At 36.5% G+C, this 19,057-nt stretch overlaps 2 protein-coding genes across 2 annotated transcripts in view; one reads left to right on the top strand and one right to left on the bottom strand.

Annotated features, from left to right (window-relative positions):
- ZNF804B (zinc finger protein 804B) overlaps positions 1-19,057 on the bottom strand; it is a 583,715-nt gene that overhangs the window by 527,267 nt on the left and 37,391 nt on the right. The gene's annotated exons all lie outside the window — the stretch shown is intronic.
- Positions 3,129-3,893, top strand: TEX47 (testis expressed 47). The gene has a single exon (XM_004381503.1). It carries the CDS (start codon positions 3,129-3,131, stop codon positions 3,891-3,893), a length of 765 nt encoding a protein of 254 aa, XP_004381560.1.

Here is a 19,057-nt window from a genome sequence, read left to right as displayed (position 1 = left end):
CCCTTTGAAAGAAGGGATGACTTAAAGATACCTAGTCTGAGTGAGGAATAATAATGATGAAATATCACTATTCTTCTATTAGGCTTATATTGGAGGAACAAAGATATGTGAATAAAAGGGAAACAAAAAGCACACATAGGGAGAAAAATCACAATTGAGTGTTTTTACAGCGGCAAAAAAAAAAAAAAAAGACACATGTAATAACCAGGGAGGGGTTGTGTAGGAAATATTGATCAGAGAGTGAGCTTTGATTTAGGAGAAGGGGGAATACATCAAAGTTGTAATGCTAGCAGAAATAGAAAACATATAAAAGTAATTTAAAAGAAACAGTACAAGTTAACTTGTCCTTGAGGAGAGAGAGTGAAGCCAAGGGAGAAAATAAGCAAACTGTGGAATGATATTTTCAATTGCCTCATATACATGCAAAAGCTGAACAATGAATAAAGAAGACTCAAGAAGAACTGATGCCTTTGAAATACAGTATTGGCGAAGAATATTGAATATGCCATGGACTGCCAGCAGAATGAACAAATCTGTCTTGGAAGAAGTACAGCCAGAATGCCCCTTAGAAGTGAGGATGGTGAGACTTCATCTCGGGCACTTTGGACATGTTATCAGGAGGGACCAGTCCTGGAGACAGACATCATGCTTAGTAAAGTAGAGGGTCAGCTAAAGAGGGGAAGACCTCTCAATGAGATGAATTGACACAGTGGCTGCAACAATGGACTCAAACGTAACAACTATTGTGAGGATGGCACAGGACTGGGCAGTGTTAATGCTGACACAAGTGGGATATTTGTAATGGGAAATATGGTTAATAAAGAGAATAATAATTAAAATGTTGGCATTTTAAATCTGAAGAGGTAGAGGGACATCCGGGGGAGAAGAATTGTAAATAAAGGGTTGGGGATTTCAATTTAGGAGTCTTCTGTGCAGAGAAAATACTGGATGAGAATTAGATTTTGTTTTGCCAATCCCAATCAAGACTGAGAAGGATCTCCAGTCCTGGGGTCAGCAGGAAAGATTCCATGATCAATCAGTAATGTCAATTTTGGAATTGGGAGGCAAGAAAGGCATCAAGAATCACTCATCTGCCCTCACATAAAAGAAACATAGACCGGGCTGAGCCAATGGGGCAAGGAGGCAGAGTGAGAGAAGTTATGCATAATTAGTACAGAGCCATAGCATTGCCCAGAGTTGGGTGTGAGAAGAAATCAGGTAGAGATTCAGGAAGAAATCCAGAGAAATATAGTGTCATAGACACCAAGGGAGGAGAAAAGGCTATACGGATGTCACGGTCAACACCATCACATTCTGCAAAACATTAAGAAAAATGAGGATAAGAAGAATCCCTAGACTGGGCAATAAGATTTCTGTGCACCTTTGGAAAGACTGAATTGTTTCAGGATGTGATGAAGTAAATTGTAAGTGAGGAACTGTAGTCAATTTTTACATACCACATAAAGAAATATTAATTCACCTCTCAGCCTCCACTTTCTGGAATAATTTTTAACTGTATATTATTAAAACCTGATCATTATGTTGGATAAAACAAACTTCAGGAAAAAATGTACTCTAAGGTCTAATTTTTTAAATCAAATAAGGTACTTTCTAACCTTATTGCTTTAGAGTTATGATTTAGAGCTTATGCGTATGCAATCTTAAGAGATATTATTAATTTTTTTATCCTAAAAATTAACTTAAATTCATATTAAATTAAGAAAACAAAAACTTGCTGTAGAGCCTTGTAATAATAGAGTCACCACTACACAGATTTGGATATGTGTTCCTATAATCATTAATTAGTGCACGAGTACAACAGAGATGGTCTACAACCACGCTTCCTATACACACACACACAAAGTATGTCTAGGAAGTTTTCCAGGTCTACCATTTGTCAGATTTACAAATGCACCTGGCTAAAAATAAGCCATTCAGGAAAAGAAGCCCTCACTTTCTCTACCATGAAATTGAGGTGTTTGTTGTGATACGTTCATTAAATTAAGAAGTGGGAATTGTAAGTGCACTCTAGCCCTTTAAGGCAGCTGGCATTCCAACTGACTAATGCACTATGGAAATCAGAATAGAACACAGGACAGCAGAGAGGACAGGCAGTTGGAAGAATGATGGAGGTCAAGCAGGACTTAAGGAGGGACTGGTAAATAAAAGAAGCACTTGAAGAAAGAACGAAATGTTAAGCTGAGCCAAAACAAACAGAAAAGGACAGTTGTAAAAAGAGTAAGTTAAAAATAACAGAACACTTTCATTTGACTCCATAAAGGAAAAAATAAATAAACCCAAGAAAAAAGAACCATTTCTGACAATTGCTGATAGGCGAGAAAACAAAACGTGGAAATTTGTTTGTTCAAAATTTACTGTTATTATCCAAGAAGCACTAACTTTTAGGATCCTAAGTAAAGGTTAAATAAGCTCAAATTAGGACTTCGTGATCTCCAGAACTTTTTTTAATAGACTAGTTAAATTTGTAAAAGAAATTAGGGAAATTGTTATGAAAACACCAATTTATTAATTTGAGAAATCAAGGATAAACTGTAATCACCATTACATAAATGAAATGACATCTTAATATGCTGTAGGGACTGTGAGCAGATATAGTCCTATATTCCTACTGATAATATTCAAAATTACAAATGTAACAGGCATCTTTCATAAAGTATATATATATATTTCAAGACGAGGGACTGAGAAAAATTACCATAGATTAAAGGAGAAAATACTATGTAAACGAAAACAGAGTAAATTTACTCTAGAGTAAATTCTTTCTTCTCCCCACTCTCAGAATCTTTGGAAAGTACCCCCCACCCCCCAGCCAGGATGTAATTATTATATATTTCCTTGTAAGCTTTAAAAAAAAAACAAAACAAAACTCTACAATTTGAGTCTTGTTTTAACATTATGTTTCATTTCAAAGTAGTTGCTTATCAATATACTGTGGAAGGATTTTGCAATTCAATGGCATTTGACAAACTGTGATTCACTCTTTTTTTGTCAGGAAAAAAAAAAAAACGTTCATCACTGAAGCGGTATCCTGATATTATAACCTGATATTATAAATATTGTAATAAGCTTAAAACAGGGAGCAATAAGAAGTGTAAATAGGACTCAACATGTCCTTCTCAGGCCATCATGTCCAAAAGGCCAGCAAACGACCTTTTCCATTGGAATCCCTTCTAATGCCACAAGTTCCACGTAGCAATTACTTGCACTTTCAGGAAGAAAAGCAAAGACTACAACTAAAGAAATTCCTCCTTCATAGGATGTTTCTAGTGGCCAAGATTCCAGCACACACAGACAAAAAAGACATTGCTGAATACTATGAACAAGTGTTTCAGTCAATTTTGAAACATCACCTAGGAGAAATGGTGACAGGATTGTTGCTCATATACCCCACTTCCATTCTTCATATCCTTGAGTCTTCCAATGGTACTCTTTTCCGAATTCTTTTAGATTATCTTGACCGTGAAAGGAATGAAAATGAATTTTTAATCCAAGGAATGAAAATTATAGTCGTGTCCCATAACATCCCAACGAGGCTCTTTATGCAATGGCACGTCTCGGTAATAAAAGTGCCCGTTATGTACCTCGATGATGTGACGCAGTCACAGTCCCTAGAAGAGGTCATCACAGAGTTTCTCACCCAAACTCATAAACTAGGACTCCACCTTTTTAAGACTGTTAAAGTGGGCACCAAAGGGCCAGGCGACAACTTGCACCAAGTTGCTCCTGAACTGCTACTCCCAGAACAAATAATAAAGTATTTGTGCAAATCTGAAGAATTCCTGGACCCAGCAACATTCATACAAATGTATAATAATCCCATACATGTCACTTTGGATTCTGAGGTGGTATGGCCTGCTCCTACCCGTTTCTAGGATTGAAAGAGATGATGTGGTCATATCTCTTAAGGAATTTATGCTACTTAATAAAAGGAAAATATTTCTAAAGTTTTCTTTTTTTTAAGGAAGAGAACACTGCGATGTGCACAAAGGTGATCCATACAGAGTATGGTAAGGTTTCAAATAAACTTATAAACGTATTTTTTTGTTCGGATATTTAGTTTAATATATTATTTTAGTGGGTAAAGAGTTTTAATAAATTCATAATAAGTTCTAAAATACATCATTTCCATGGAACTACTTTTTTTTAAAAAAAAAAAAGAAAAATATGGGTGACAAAGGATAATCACTTGATTCAGATTCTCATTCATTCTCTTAACAATCCTTGAGCAGACACCACTAGACAGAACTACATTCAGTTGTAGGGGTACAAAAACTTAGGGAAAGAACTTACCCTTGAGTTTCTTGCAAACTAAGGTGAGAGGCAAGTATGTGTAAAAGTAACTATGGTATAACATATAATACAATAATTACTGTAATGGCAGTATGTAGGAAGGGCTCTGAGAGCACAATTAAAGGACTAATTTCTATGTAATTCGTACATTCAGAAGACAAAGCCCAGCCTTTGCAAATGGCTTCAAAGCTGACAATGTACTATATAATTGAAAATATTGAGGCTATTATAAAGCTAAGGAACAAATAGTTCATTGAAACCACTGGAAAATACGTTGTTAGAGGTCATTGTATTCCTTCATGCAAAATCACTTATTGAGTTCCGGCACTAGGGATATGGCAGCTTACAATGCAGACATGATTTAGGACCACGTGTAAAACTTATTTCTAAGTCATTCCATGTAAAATAAACCAATTGGTTATTTTCTCAGTTTACATCCTATAAAGTACTCAATTATGTGCAATTTCTATATGATCTATTTTAAGTTGGTCTCTCCCTTCCTTTACCAAGGATTAGCACGTTTGCATTTTAAAATGTTTTCTTGATTCTTTACTCAATTTAATGACATTGATATTTTGATAACTTCAATGATATTTTATCCAAAATGACCTTAATATCTTACAACAAAGACTCTGGATTTATTGGAAAAATTGTGTTATATCTTTTTAATTTCATTTTTATTGCTTTTTGATTTCTAGTCCCTTCAGGAAAAAAGCAATCTCAGTATACACCCCCAAGTTCTTCACATACAGGTAATTTGCCATTATTTCTTCCATATCAGAATCCAATTTCAGGAAAGATTATTCTTATTTTTGTATTTTGTAGTACATACTTAAATACAGAATGTTCTTTTTCACTGTTAGCTGAACCTGAAGTTGCATTCATTTCAAATTAATAACAGGAAGAGCATATTTTAGATAAAATGAGAAAAAATTCTTCTGGTTAAAAAAGGAGTATATAATTTTCCAAATGTTATCAATTTAGCAAATACAAAACATCTAGTATTACTTAGGAATGTGCTATTTACTCTTGGAACTGTGAAAAAGATACAAGATAGCCATTAATAGTTAATAAATGATTTAGTGACAAAAATGAGTGGAGGTGAAAGTAAATGTTTCCCAGGTTAAAAAAGCAATAGACAAAACACTTTATGGAAGAAGTGAGCCTTGGTATAGGCTTGGCAAAGTGATGAGAATTTGGATGTGAGAAATGATTTGGGAGTGCAGACCAGTATGTTTAGCAGAATGAGTACAGACAGGAAGGAGAAAATGAATACTACATGTTCACTGGATCAGATAGAAGTCCCTTTATTGGGACTGCCTTCTCAAGAAGTCCAGCAGAGTTCCATAGGCACCTCCAACTCCACATGCTCTAGATGGAATACATTATTCCCAGCCATGACTATTCCTTCAATCTGCTCCCCTACTTGCACTCTCTGTTTTTATAAAGATGATGGCGGCTGCTGTGTGCTAGGAGGCCACATAACATCACTTCTGGTAAACTCTGTTGGTCGAGGCAATCACAAAGATCTGCCTGATTTCAAGGGGAGGAGACTTAAAGGTCAATACTCAATGAGAGGAATGTCATGTTCACATTGTGCAATGGTTATGCACTGGGCTGCTAACCAAAAGGTAGGTGGTTTGAACCCACCCAGTGGCTCTCCAGGAGAAAAGACCTGGTGATCTGCTCCCAACAAAGTTTATTTTTAAGTATTGTACTTAATCTCAAAGTCAGACCTGTTGTCACTGCGCATGTTAAAAAGAGTGAGACATTGCCTCTAAGGGGAAACACAAATATGTTTTTAGTAACAGTTACACTATTGAGATACCTATATAGGTCTCTAATATAATATCTTTAAAGGAGCAACACTCATTTAGCTGTGTATATTCAGGCATATTTCATAAAATATAGTAATTTTCTTTTATTTATTCAGTTATCTTACAAATAGAAGTTAGTTTGATGAAGTCTAAAAATGTAGTGATTCATTAAACCTTAAACTCCAAAGGTAATTCCCAACAAAATGAAAGTTATAGTTTCCTTACAATAAAATTTCAGGGTGCAGAACTTAACACGAATAGCAAATTAGTATTTAACACTGTAAACATATAACATACAATATATTTGTATAACAATGAGCATGTAACATAGATTCATATATATCCAATAAACAAAACATTCAAATGGTGTGGCCAGCACCATTTTAATCCTTACATTTTAATATGGACATCTTTACAATAAACTGCCATGCTAGCGATCTTATCCTTGTTTCAGAGCATCCTTGTTTCAAGGATTTTCAGGAAGGCTATGAAGTTTTATTGAAGAATAACTGGAATAATATTATTTGAAAGGAGAAACCTCCTCAGGGTTAATTTTAAAATTCTACCATCTTCCTTTTAATAAAAGAGGCATCTAAAGTCCTTCGTGGACCATCACTGCTTAACAAAAATATATTTTCATATTTAGTGACTTTATCATAAATTAAGTGGTTAGGAGCTCAGGCTGCTAACCAAAACGTCAGCAGTTCGAATCCACCAGCTGCTCCTTGGAAATCCTAAGCGGCAGTTCTACTCTGTCCTATAGGATCGCTATGAGTTGGAGTCGACTCGACGGCAACGGGTTTGATTTCTGGTTTTAGTTTAGCAGCACAAAAACACATTTCAATTCAGTAAAACCTGTCTCTGGCAGTAAAATTCCCCCACCTTCCGTGAGGAAGTGAAAATGAGACAGCATATCGCCAACTTCATATTGCAAAGTACTTTCAGCTTTTTTCATATTGAATTAAATGATTTAATGTAGAATTAGAGTTCTCCCTCTTGTGGTCAATTATTTAAATTTCCAGATTACCTATTGGGAGGATTTATAAAATAAATACAATGTATTAAATTTAAGAGAATCAAAAAGAAAGCCACATCGTACCTTTCAAATATCTGCTTCACTGTCCTTGTTTTGCAGATAAATATTCAGAAACTTACAGACATTAAGTGCTTTGCCTAGAGTAGAAACAAATATTGGTAACCATAACTGTCTCTTTATACTTCATCACTTTAATTATACAAATCTTGATTCCCCTACAAGTGAATCATTTTAAGCAAATTATTCCCATCAACTAAATTCTTCTCATTATTTTGGAATTTTGATTCTCTTATGGGAAGTTTTTAAATATCTAAGAAAAATATTTTATTAGCTAGCTTAACAATGAGTTGTTATATGCAGAAAAACTATTCTCTAATTTTTTTCATTTTGTTGAAAGATCAAGTTTAGTGTGTGTTATTTTTATCATTTGATACATTGTTAATTTCTAACAGTGGTTGGACTGTAGATTCTTTAAAATATTTTTGGCCAGTATGTTCCTATACAGGCAGAAATTTAAAAGGTTTTCTTATAATTTAAGTCAAATATATTTAATCATAAGTAACAAATAAAGCAGGAAAAAAAAGAATCCATTTTTAACTGAGTGCATTTACAAAATTGGTTCACCTATAATATTCAGTCAAAAGAAAGACCTTCCATCCTCAAAGAGAATAACAGTGTTGTCAGAGGCATTCCTCTCTGTTGCATGCACCTGCTCGCTGTAGTTGCATGCTCCCCTGATCGAACCCAATCCATGCCCATGATCTCAACTCCCACCTATGAGCTGATGACTTCAAATATATGTTTGTATTTTCATTTACTTGTTAATCAAATATTTATTACACAATAATTTGTGTAATTACTGTTTAGTCACCATAGATACAATGGTGAAAAAGACAAGGCCCATATGTCCGATAAGCATGTACTGTAGACGAGGAGACAGAATTCAGATAGTTTTTCATGTTGTGGAAAAAAAAAAAGTCATAGAATTGATAGTGACTCATGAGTACAATTTACATTTGGTAGTCAGGGAAGGCTCCTCACAGGAAGTGGCCTACAAACTTGACACCTGAGTGAGAAGAGGTATCATCCATGTCAATATGGGGTGGTGAAGGCTAAGACATTCCAGCAGAGAAAACAGCAAGTACAAAGGCCCTGTGGAAGGAGCAAGTTTGGCATCTTTGTGAGACAGAAAGGCCAGTGTGGCCGGAGTACAGGAACCAGGAGGAGGATGAAGTTGGAGAGGATGGCCAGAGATATGAGGTGTAGGGTGTAATGATCATGGTAGGGATTTGGATTAAATTCTAAGCTTTGTCTACACTGCTACACCTGCTCCAGTCCTCATAAACTGCCTTCTCAAGAAGTCCAATGAAATACCATAGACACCTCCAACTCCACATGCTCTAGATGGAATACATTATTCCTAGCCATGACTATTCCTTCAACCTGCTCCCCAACTTGTACTCTGTTTTTATAAAATGGACCACTCTCCATTTGCTTAAGTCAGAAACCTGAAAATCATTCTAGATTCCTCTCTTTTTATCACTGAAAGCCAATCAATCCAAACCTCACCCATTTTCCAGAGTAAATTTTTCTAGCGTCTAATTTTGTTTCTGTGCCCTCCTTAAGCATCTCCTTCACTTTGGTCTCTTTTTCCTTCTGTCTCTCTTCCTGGTCTATATGATATTCATATCAAAGACAAAGGCAGTATAGCACAAGGTTTAAGGGAGTCATCTCATGTCAAATTGCTGTGTTGGAACCTAGTTCTTCAACTTTGTAGAACTGTAAACTTGCATGTGTTTCTTTGCCTTTCTGAGCCTAGTTTTCTCATCTACAAAATGATTGTGATAGCTGTTGCTGTTAGTTGCTGTCAACTCTGACTCATGGCAGAGTAGAACCGTTCCATAGGGTTTTCAAGGCTGTGACCTTTTGGAAGCAGAGTACAGGGCCTGTCTTCAGAGGCATCTCTGGGTGGGTTCAAACCCCTAATCTTTCAGCTAGCAGTCTAGCACTTAACCATTTGTGCCATCCAGGATTGTATTTATCTAATAAGATTAGTTATGGATGTTAAATAATGATGTAAAGATTCTTGCACACAGGAAGCATCCCATAGATATTGTTTCCCTGATCAAGATTCTTCAATAGTTTCCATTTCACGTCTAGGATAAATAGCAAAATTCTGTCATTATCCATAAAGCCCTGATTACTTAGCTACCCTGACTTACCCCATGCTCACAATTCTCTTCCCTCACACTTTGTTCTCTAGTAGTTTCCCAACATTTCCATGCTCTTTGCTTTTAACATTATTCCTCACTTCTCTTAAAAAAAAAAAAAAAAAACCTACTCATCAATCAAATTTTATTTCCTTTATGAAGCCTGGCATGATTTTCTAAGCAAACTCGTGACCCTTTCCTGCGCTCATTACATGTGGTTACCAACCACATTCTAGTATCTATCCCATTGTGTTGTGTGCTTGCACACTTATCTCCCCACCAGCAACTTATGAATAGATACCATTTATTGTTGTTTTTGTATCTTCAGTATCTTATAGCAGAAGTAATAGTTTAAAATATCTGTAATAACTTTTCTAAAAATTTCATTTTACTTTTATCAAATTATTGTAAATCTCAATTTATGAAAATGTTCTTATGTGATTGATTGTGCTTTGGCCATTGTCTGTGAAGTTCTCAAAAATGGCAAATGTCAAAATATAAGGGTTGCACTCTTATTTAAAATCTCCAGCTTTACCCACATAAGAACTTCTTCCACTCTGATTTGGAGTAGGTCAAGACTACATTCTGTGAGTGATTGAAGAGAGTTTCTGTAATTATATATTACTACTTTCTGAGCTAAGTATAGGGGTTCATTCCCATTTTATTGGATTAAAAAATAATCTTTCCTTTGAAGAATCTGAGTGAGCTACAAGTATACATTCTTTATTCCATATCTAAAAATGCTTCCTGTATGTTCTTCTGATTTTTGTTTCACTGAGCACACTTGTCTATTCTTTGAGATATATGCTTGTTAAGACTAATATTTATCTCTTTATCTCTGCTTAGATTATTGCAAATGTGTAAATTTGATTCCATTTTAATCATGTAGTTCTCATTTCTGATTTTTAAGACTAATCCATAAAAAAAGACACTAAGCAATATTGCATGAAATGTAAAACCTTAATGTATGGATAAAGGGATTTCTGAGTGTTGAAACATATTTACATCTTACTCAGTTGCACTCTGGTGGAATGAGCTCCTCACTCAAGTCTCCCTTTCCATGTCTCTTCCCAGTATACAGTGTACTTTACCTTTTGAAAGCAAAAAGAATATATAAACTATTTTATAATCAGGTTTAGTTTACAGTATATATAAATTAAATTCTCTGGGATATTTTAATGCTTTGATACATTGCTTTTTATTCTTGGTAGTGACATTTCTTGGGCACATAGTCTGTTCCAACCAGAATCCAGATGAGGAAATAAAAAGAATATTAAAATGAGTCTAATGATCTTTGTTATGCACTATCTCTGTTACTAACTCATTATATGCCCTTGAGCAAATAATTTATTCCTTTTGAGGTCTCTGAGTGCTCATCACATTGTAGCATGAGCATTGTGAAGAAATCCATAAATATATTGAAATGTTACCTGAAATGTGCCTGAATGGGAAGACTATAGAGTCTTAGACAATCAGGCAGTCAGAGAATAGGATTATGCTATTTTTTAATTAAAACTTAGAAGCTTAATGTCTGAATAAGGAGCCCTGATAATATAATGATTAAGAGCTCAGCCGCTAGTGGAAAGGTTGGCGGTTTAAACCCAACCAGCAGCCCCACGGGGGAAAGACCTGGCCATCTGATTCTATAAAGATTACAACCAAGAAAATTTTAAGGTGCATGGGGTTGCTATGAATAAGAGTCAACTCGACTGCACCCAACAACAATGTCTGAATGAATGACTACCCCACCCTATCAGAGAGTACCTGTGGACAATACCAACATTTTTCTCAGAAAACACTCTGACTGTATCCACTACAGTGCAAAGATGGATGGGTAACTGAAATGCCAGAACTCTATATATTAGATTATGACACCTACGTAGCAAGTTTGGTAGCCCTATAGAGTCAGGAGGAATAGTGAGGAGTAAGGTGTTTTTCTTTAAGGCCCATGGAAAGCCATCGAAGTTTTTAAGCAGGGTATAATCAGATTCATTTGGCTGCTGGCAGAGAATGGACTGGAAGGGTACGAGTTTGAGGGAGATAGCTCCTTAGTAAGTTGTAACAACTCCTCTGGCTGGAGATGATAATAGCTTGAACTAGAATAATGGCTGTGGAAATGGACTACGGGGACAGATTTGAGAGATAATCAGGTGGTAAATACACAAGTTATGAGGGAAAGAAAAATGTCAAATATATCATATTAGGTTTCAAGTTTTTCTTATAAGATGGTTTCATTAACTGAAGTAGGAAACATACAAAAAGTACAAAGTTTGAAGAGGAAATTATGCATTCATTTACTGACATACTATAGCTATATTAGGTTAGAATAATTTTTGTTTGATATTTCCATTACTGATACATTTCAATGAGGTACAAATCACATATATTATGTTAACCCATACTTTGTTGAAATGGCTAGGTACAAAATATACATTTGCAGATATAAGCAAGCAAATTCTTGGAAAAAATAACTGAATGAAAGAAATTTGATATATAAACTAAAGAAGAAATTGTCCAAAAGTTTATTCTAAGACTGGTATCTACCACCACAGCAACTTTACTCTTATATCTATATTCAATACAGACAAAAATAAAATCAGCAGCATTTATTGATCATAATTCAGCCCCTTATTAAAATAAAAGTTAATCAAAACATTAATTCAAGAATTATCTATTGCCTACTGTATGCACAGTAATATGTTAGGGGCTGTGGAGGACACAGCAAATAAACGGCTCCCTAGCCACCCCCCCCAATTCATTGGTATATCATCTCCATTTGCAATGAAAATTTATATGAAAAGGTATCCTTTGGTACAGGATTGCAATGGCGTGCCCACTGCTTCTCTCTGTTGATAGTGGGAGAATATCACAAACATTGAACTTTATTTTCTCTCCGCATTTAGTCAGTCACCAAGTATGAGCTGAAAAACTGTGTGTCAAGTAATTTGTCAGATCTGGGGGTGGATGCAATCATAAGGAAAAATGAGCATAATTTTTGCTTTAGAGGGTGTACAGTTTCTGTCCCTCCCCCCACCACCTAGACACATAAAAGGAAATTAAATGATTATAATAACTATTATGGTGATGGAAAGACAAGTTGCAATGGTTTTGTAACCCTACCTAGTTTACAGGATCAGGGAATGCTTCCAAGAGAAGCAAGATATGGGAATTTGTGAAAGCTGAATAGAAGTTAGGCAAACAAAAAGCAAGAAATAAGAGGGGAATGTTCCCCCCAGATTATATACTCTAGCAGAGGGAAGTTCTAAAACCTAAAGGCAAAAAGAATCACAATGTGTTGGAAGAACTGAAACAATTGTAACAAGGCAGGACCTGAAGTACAAAGAAGGAAATCATGAGAGATGAGGCTAGATAATTAGGTGTGGGACCAGATTATATAGACACTTAAAACTACATAACTACCATGACTTTATCTCAAGGGAAATGGGACACAGTTGGGTTTTAATCAGAGAAATGCCATGATTAGATATGTATTGTAGAAGGAAACTTGGAATTGGGGAAAAGGGATTCGAAGGGAACTAGAGAACTATACTCTGAATCGATAAAACCTATTAGGAGGCTATTATGGTAATCAGGGAAGGAGATAATACAGGCCTGTACAAAGATAATGATAGGAGGGTTAGAAAGATGTGGGAAGGGTAGGAGATATATCAGATATCTCGGTATTTGATTGAAAGTAGAGAGTGTTAAAAAGAGGAAAGAGTCAAGGACTAAACACCTGGCAGGTGGTGGTGCCATGCCTGCAGATAGGGAATACTGGACATGCAATAGGTTGAGCTTGCGCTGGGAGTGAGAAGAGGTTTTCCATTTCAGACATGCTGAATTTGAGGTATCTGAGAAATATAAATGTTCAACTATCCAGGAGAGTTGGATGTATTTCCCTGAATAAAGGAGATGGATCTTCCATAGAGATGGAGGTTTGGAAAGAAGGTGGTGACCGAAGCTTCAGGAGTAGATGATGTCACCCAGCACAAGCATATACAGTAAGCCAGGAAGAGAGCCTAGGGTCTGAGAAATGCCACCACTGGAGGGAAGGGAAGAAAAAGAGAAACCTACAAAGAAATCTAAGAAGATATTATTTCATTAATTTAAAATTTTCAGAGCAGAGAAAGAAAATCAGATGAGGGTGGTGTCGCGTAAGCCAAATGGGGGAAAAAAAACAAACAAAAAATCAAACAACAACAAAACCCACAGAAATACCCTAAGCAAAAGAATACTCAAAAGCATCAATTGCTGCCTAAATATCAATTAAGAAAAGGACTGAAAAGTGGATTTAATTACAAGGTTATTGATGACTTGGAAAGAGAGATAGTTATGGAATGTAATAGAGACAGAAAAAGGATGCAGTAGGTTGAGGTGTTTGAGGGTTGGGTGAGAAAATAGAACACATATAGACAATATTCCCAAAAATTTTACCATTGGTGGGAAATTTACAAAGGATATTTAGACATCTAAAGGCCCCTTTTAGGATTCTAAATTTTTATTAAAGCGAAGACCATTAGTTTGTTCTAATTTTAAGTAAGGAATTGTCGTTTTGTGTGATATTAAACATTCAATTAGAGGCCCAGGGGGAAAAGAGTTCTATCCATTTTCCAACAGCAAAGATTTGGTCTTGTTCTTTAAAGGCCCCCAAGTGACTATGTGTACACTTCTGACAGTTATGGAAAATAATGGGTGGTCAGTAAACATTTATTTAGATAAATAATTGCACTACTCCCTAGAAGAAACTTAAAATAAAACCATCATTAAGCCAATAATAGAAATTGACTGACGCTCATTTAACATATGATTTACAAATTGGGACAACATTTCTGAATAGAAAGTCAAATGCTCTAGAGAAGAAAAATTCTTTGCAGGCTTTATATTCCAGCTTACTGATAGTAACTATACATTGCTATGGAAACCCAGCCAAAACAGAGTTTACAAAATAACACATGGACATGCAGGACTCCATATAACATTTTTTGAAAAACAATTCAAATAACTACTGACCTTAAAACATAGCTTTTAGTCTGAACTTTGAAATTGCTATTGTCAAAACTGACTGCATATAGATAATCCTTTAAAAAGAACACAATGCTCAGGGTAAAGATTCTTTATAAATTAAACTTAACTATTGTTTGGTCAAGGAGCCCTTGTGGTGTAGTCGTTCAGTGTTCGACTGCTAACTGAAAAGTCAGTGGTTCTAACCCACCAACTGCTCTGCAGGAGAAAGATGTGGCAAACTCTATGAGCAATTCTACTCTGTTCTTTAGGGTCACTATGAGTCAAAATTGACTGATAGCAACCAGTTTGGTTTCACTTTGGTTTTATTGTTTGGTTAAAGATGACATTCAAGAGAGTTTCTATTAAGGTTCCAAGTTAATGAGTACCTCTGAAAAGTGGTTCAGGTGGGTTATTTTAACCTCAATGGCTCCAGAAAGTCTGAATTCCATGAGAATTTAAAATCCTGGCCTCAATTTCCCCCTTTTGATCAGGATTTTCCTGTAGAGTCTTCAATCAAATCACTCAACAATGGTAGCCAGGCACCATCCAGTTCTACTGTTCTCATGGCACAGAAGGTAGTTGTTCATGGAGGTAATTATACACATAGTCTAGTTTCTCCTCCAATTATTGACTTTTTTTTCTTTGCTGCTCCTGACAAATAGAGACCAACTATCATGCCTTGGGTGGCTGCTTGCAAGCAGTTATGACTCTAGACACTATATAACAAACTGGGAGGTAGAACAGAGACAGTAAAAACAATATTAGGCCAATTGACTGAACGAAACCAAAAACCAAACCCACTGCTGTCAAGTCGATTCCAACTCATAGCAACACCAGAGAGTTTCCAAGGCTGTAAATCTCTCTGGAAGCAGACTGCTACATCTTTCTCCCATGGAGTTGCTGGTGGTTACAAACTGCCAACCTTTTACTTAGCAGTTGATCACTTTAACCACTGCACCACCAGGGCTCCTTAATTGACTGAAATGTCCCACTAAACCACTATTCTAAACATTTGAACAACAACAACAACAAAAATTCCACGAGGTGTTTGGTTGTATATAAGCAGCATCAGTAACTGCTTTCAATGTGCCTCAGCAGACAACTACACTCTGGGAAACCTCAGATGGGGTATTATTATAGACAAAGCTACTTTCATCCATTAAGGCACAGACTCCTCCTTGAGGAGCTAACTGGAATTCCAGAGCTAATCTATTTTATAAAGTCATAACTCAAATTTCAGATACTTATTTAGTTTTAGTCTTTACAGCTTTTTTAAGTTTATCAATGTAAATTTCTAATTTGAGGATTACAATACCTAAAACCATTTGAAGTCTGATTATTTTCCTTTTAATGCAAGAATCAGCTCTTTCAGGAACTAATGGTATCATGCTGGCTAAAGCATATTCTTTAAGTGTTTCTATGGTAAGGGAATTTTTTTTTTCATCTCTTAATTCTTCTTTTAAAGTTTCTTTTTTTTTTTTGGTTTTAAGTTTTATATTCCTCTCATATTTCTAAATTCCCCTTTGGTTAACTGATTATCCATAGACACACAGGAATAACATAACAAGAACCAGTCTAATCTGCAAATAGAACACAAAACCATCAGTTGTCTGTAGTTTATAAAGAGATATATAACTTAGCTATGCAAAAAGTGGAGCCCTGGTGGCACAGTGGCTAAAAGCTCAACTGCTAACCGAAGGCTCAGCAGTTCGAATCCACCAGCGGCTCCTTGAAAACCCTACGGGGTAGTTCTACTCTGTCCTATAGGGTCCCTAAGAGTCGGATTCAACTCAACGGCAACAGTTAGGTTTTTTTTTTTTTTTTTTTTTGGTGTAGAAAGTGACTCTAGAATATACATGTGCTCCAATGTTACAACTCAAACCAAACCTTGGATTATTCCATTGATATTTCCATGGTCAAACTTTCATGGTTGACTTCAGATTATATCATGTACTTTTTTTTACTTTATGGATCGAGCACATTGCATTTGTAAATTTTATTCTGGAAACTGGTGCTCATCCAGGCTTCCTTCTAGTGCCTAGTCAGGGAATGTTACCAAAAAAACCAAACTCATTGCCATCAAGTCATTTCCGACTCACAGTGACCCTATAGGACAGAGTAGAACTGCCCCATAGGGCTTCCAAGGAGCAGGTGGTGGATTCAAACTGTCAACCTTTTGGTTAGCAGCCAAGCTCTTAACCACTGCACCGTCAGGGCTCTCAGGGCATGCTAGGCAAGTGCAAATTACAATCAAATCCAAATTTTCCATACTAATGATTTTTAAACAGCAATAATGCATAATTCAAAATGATGGTTAACTCATGAACCATTTATCTCTGTAGTGTATATTCATTAAACTTGAAACATGCAAAGACTGGAGATAGAAAACCAAAAGGGAAGAACATGCTCGGCATTTCTGAAGCTGAAAGCCTGAAGAAAAAATTCAAGCCTGGAGATGCAATATTGAAGCATTCTCCAGCGAAAATATTAAACAATGCAGGAAGCATCAAGAGAAGATGGAAGGAATACACAGAGTCACCGTACCAAAAAGAAGTGGTCAGTGTTCAACGATTTCAGGAGGTAGCATATGTCTTAGTCACCTAGTGCTGCTCCAACAGAAATACCACAAGTGGATGGCTTTTAACAAAGAGAAATTTATTCTTTCACAGTCTAGTAGGCTGCAAGTCCAAATTCAAGGCATCAGCTCCAGGGGAAGGCTTTCTTTCTCTGTCAGCTCTGGAGGAAGGTCCTTGTGATGCATCAGTCTTCCCTTGGTCTGGGAGCATCTCAGCACAGGAACCTTAGGTCCAAAGGATGCGCTCTGCTCCCGGCACTGCTTTCTTGGTGATATGAGAATCCCACGTGTCTCTGCTCACGTCTCCCTTTTATATCTCAAAAGAGATTTGCATAAGACACTAATCTTGTATACCTCATCAGTAGAACTGCCGCTAATCCATCTTATTACATTATAGTGATAGAGTTTACAACACATAAAGAAATCACGTCAAATTACAAAATGGTACACAATCATACAATACTGAAAATCAAGACCCAGCCAAGCTGACAGACATTTTTGGAGGACACAATTCAATCTAGGACAGCATATGATCAAGAACCAAAGGTACTGAAGGAAGAGGTCCAAGCTACACTGAAGGCATTGGCAAAAAACAAGTCTCCAGGAATTGGCGGAATACCAATTGATATGTTTCAACAAACAGATGTAGCATTGGAGGTGTTCACTCATCTATGCCAAGAAATTTGGAAGACAGCTACCTGGCCAACTGACTGGAAGAGATCCATATTTGTACCTATTCCAAAGAAAGGTGAACCAATAAAATGTGGAAATTATCTAACAATATCATTAATGTCACATGCAAGTAAAATTTTGCTGAAGATCACTCAAAAGCGGCTGCAGCAGTACATCGACAGGGAATTCAAGCTGGGTTCAGAAGAGGATGTGGAACAAGGGATATCCTTGCTGATGGCAGATGGATCTCAGCTGAAAGCAGAGAATACCAGAAAGATGTTTACCTGTGTTTTACTGACAATGCAAAGGCATTTGACTGTGTGGATCATAACAAATTATGGGTAACACTAGGAAGAATGGGAATCCCAGAACACTTATTTGTGCTCATACAGAACCTGTACATAAACCAAAAGGCAGTAGTTTGAACAGAACAAGGGGATACTGCTTGGTTTAAACTCAAGAAAGGTGTGTGCCAGGTTTGTATCCTATCACCATACTTAATCTGTGTACTGAGCAAATAATCAGAGAAGCTGGACTATATGAAAAAGAATGTGGCATCAAGATTGGAGGAAGACTCATTAACAACTTGCAATATGCAGATGACACAACCTTGCTTGCCGAAAGTGAAGAGGACTTGAAGCACTTACTGATGAAGGTCAAAGAAAACACCCTTCAGTGTGGATTTCACCTCAACATAAAGGAAACAAAAATCTTCACAACTGGACCAATAAACAACATTATGATAAAGGAGAAACGACTGAAGTTGTCAAGGACTTCATTTTATTTGAATCCACAATCAACATCCATGGAAGCAGTGGGCAAGAAATCAAACAACGCATTGAATTGGGCAAATCTGCTTCAAAAGTTCTCTTTAAAGTGTTAAAAAGCAAAGATGTCACTTTAAGGACTAAGGTGTGCCTGACTCAAGCCATGGTATTTTCAATCGCCTCATATGCATAGGAAAGCTGGACAATGAACAAGGAAAACCAAAGAAGAATTGATGCTTTGAATTATGGTATTGGCGAAGAATATTGAATATACCATGGACTGCCAAAAGAGGGAACAAATCTATCTTCGAAGAAGCAAAGCCAGAGTACTCCTTGGAAGCGAGGATGGTGAGACCTCATCTCACATATTTTAGACATGTTATCAGGAGGGGCCAGTCCCTGGAGGAGGACATCATGCTCGGTAGAGGGTCTGTGAAAAAGAGGAAGACCCTCAGTGAGATGAATTGACACAGTGGCTGCAACAAATGGCTCAAGCATAACAACTGTGAGCATGGTGCAGGACCAGGCACTGTTTCGTTCTGTTGTACGTAGTGTTGCTATGAGCGGGATATACCATAATTTATCCATTAGTCTGTTGATGTGCACCTAGGTTGTTTCCGTCTTTTTGCTACTGTGAACAGTGCTGCAATGAACATGGGTGTGCA

This window comes from Trichechus manatus, unplaced genomic scaffold (assembly GCF_000243295.1).
Source record: "Trichechus manatus latirostris isolate Lorelei unplaced genomic scaffold, TriManLat1.0 scaffold00085, whole genome shotgun sequence".
Taxonomy (NCBI): Eukaryota; Metazoa; Chordata; class Mammalia; order Sirenia; family Trichechidae; genus Trichechus; species Trichechus manatus.
The sequence above is the reverse complement of the archived record's forward strand: the minus strand, read 5'-3'. Positions and strand labels throughout refer to the sequence as shown.

Excerpts from the sequence above, each read along its gene's own strand:
- TEX47 (XM_004381503.1), top strand. The coding sequence starts at position 3,129 with ATGTCCTTCTCAGGCCATCATGTCCAAAAGGCCAGCAAACGACCTTTT.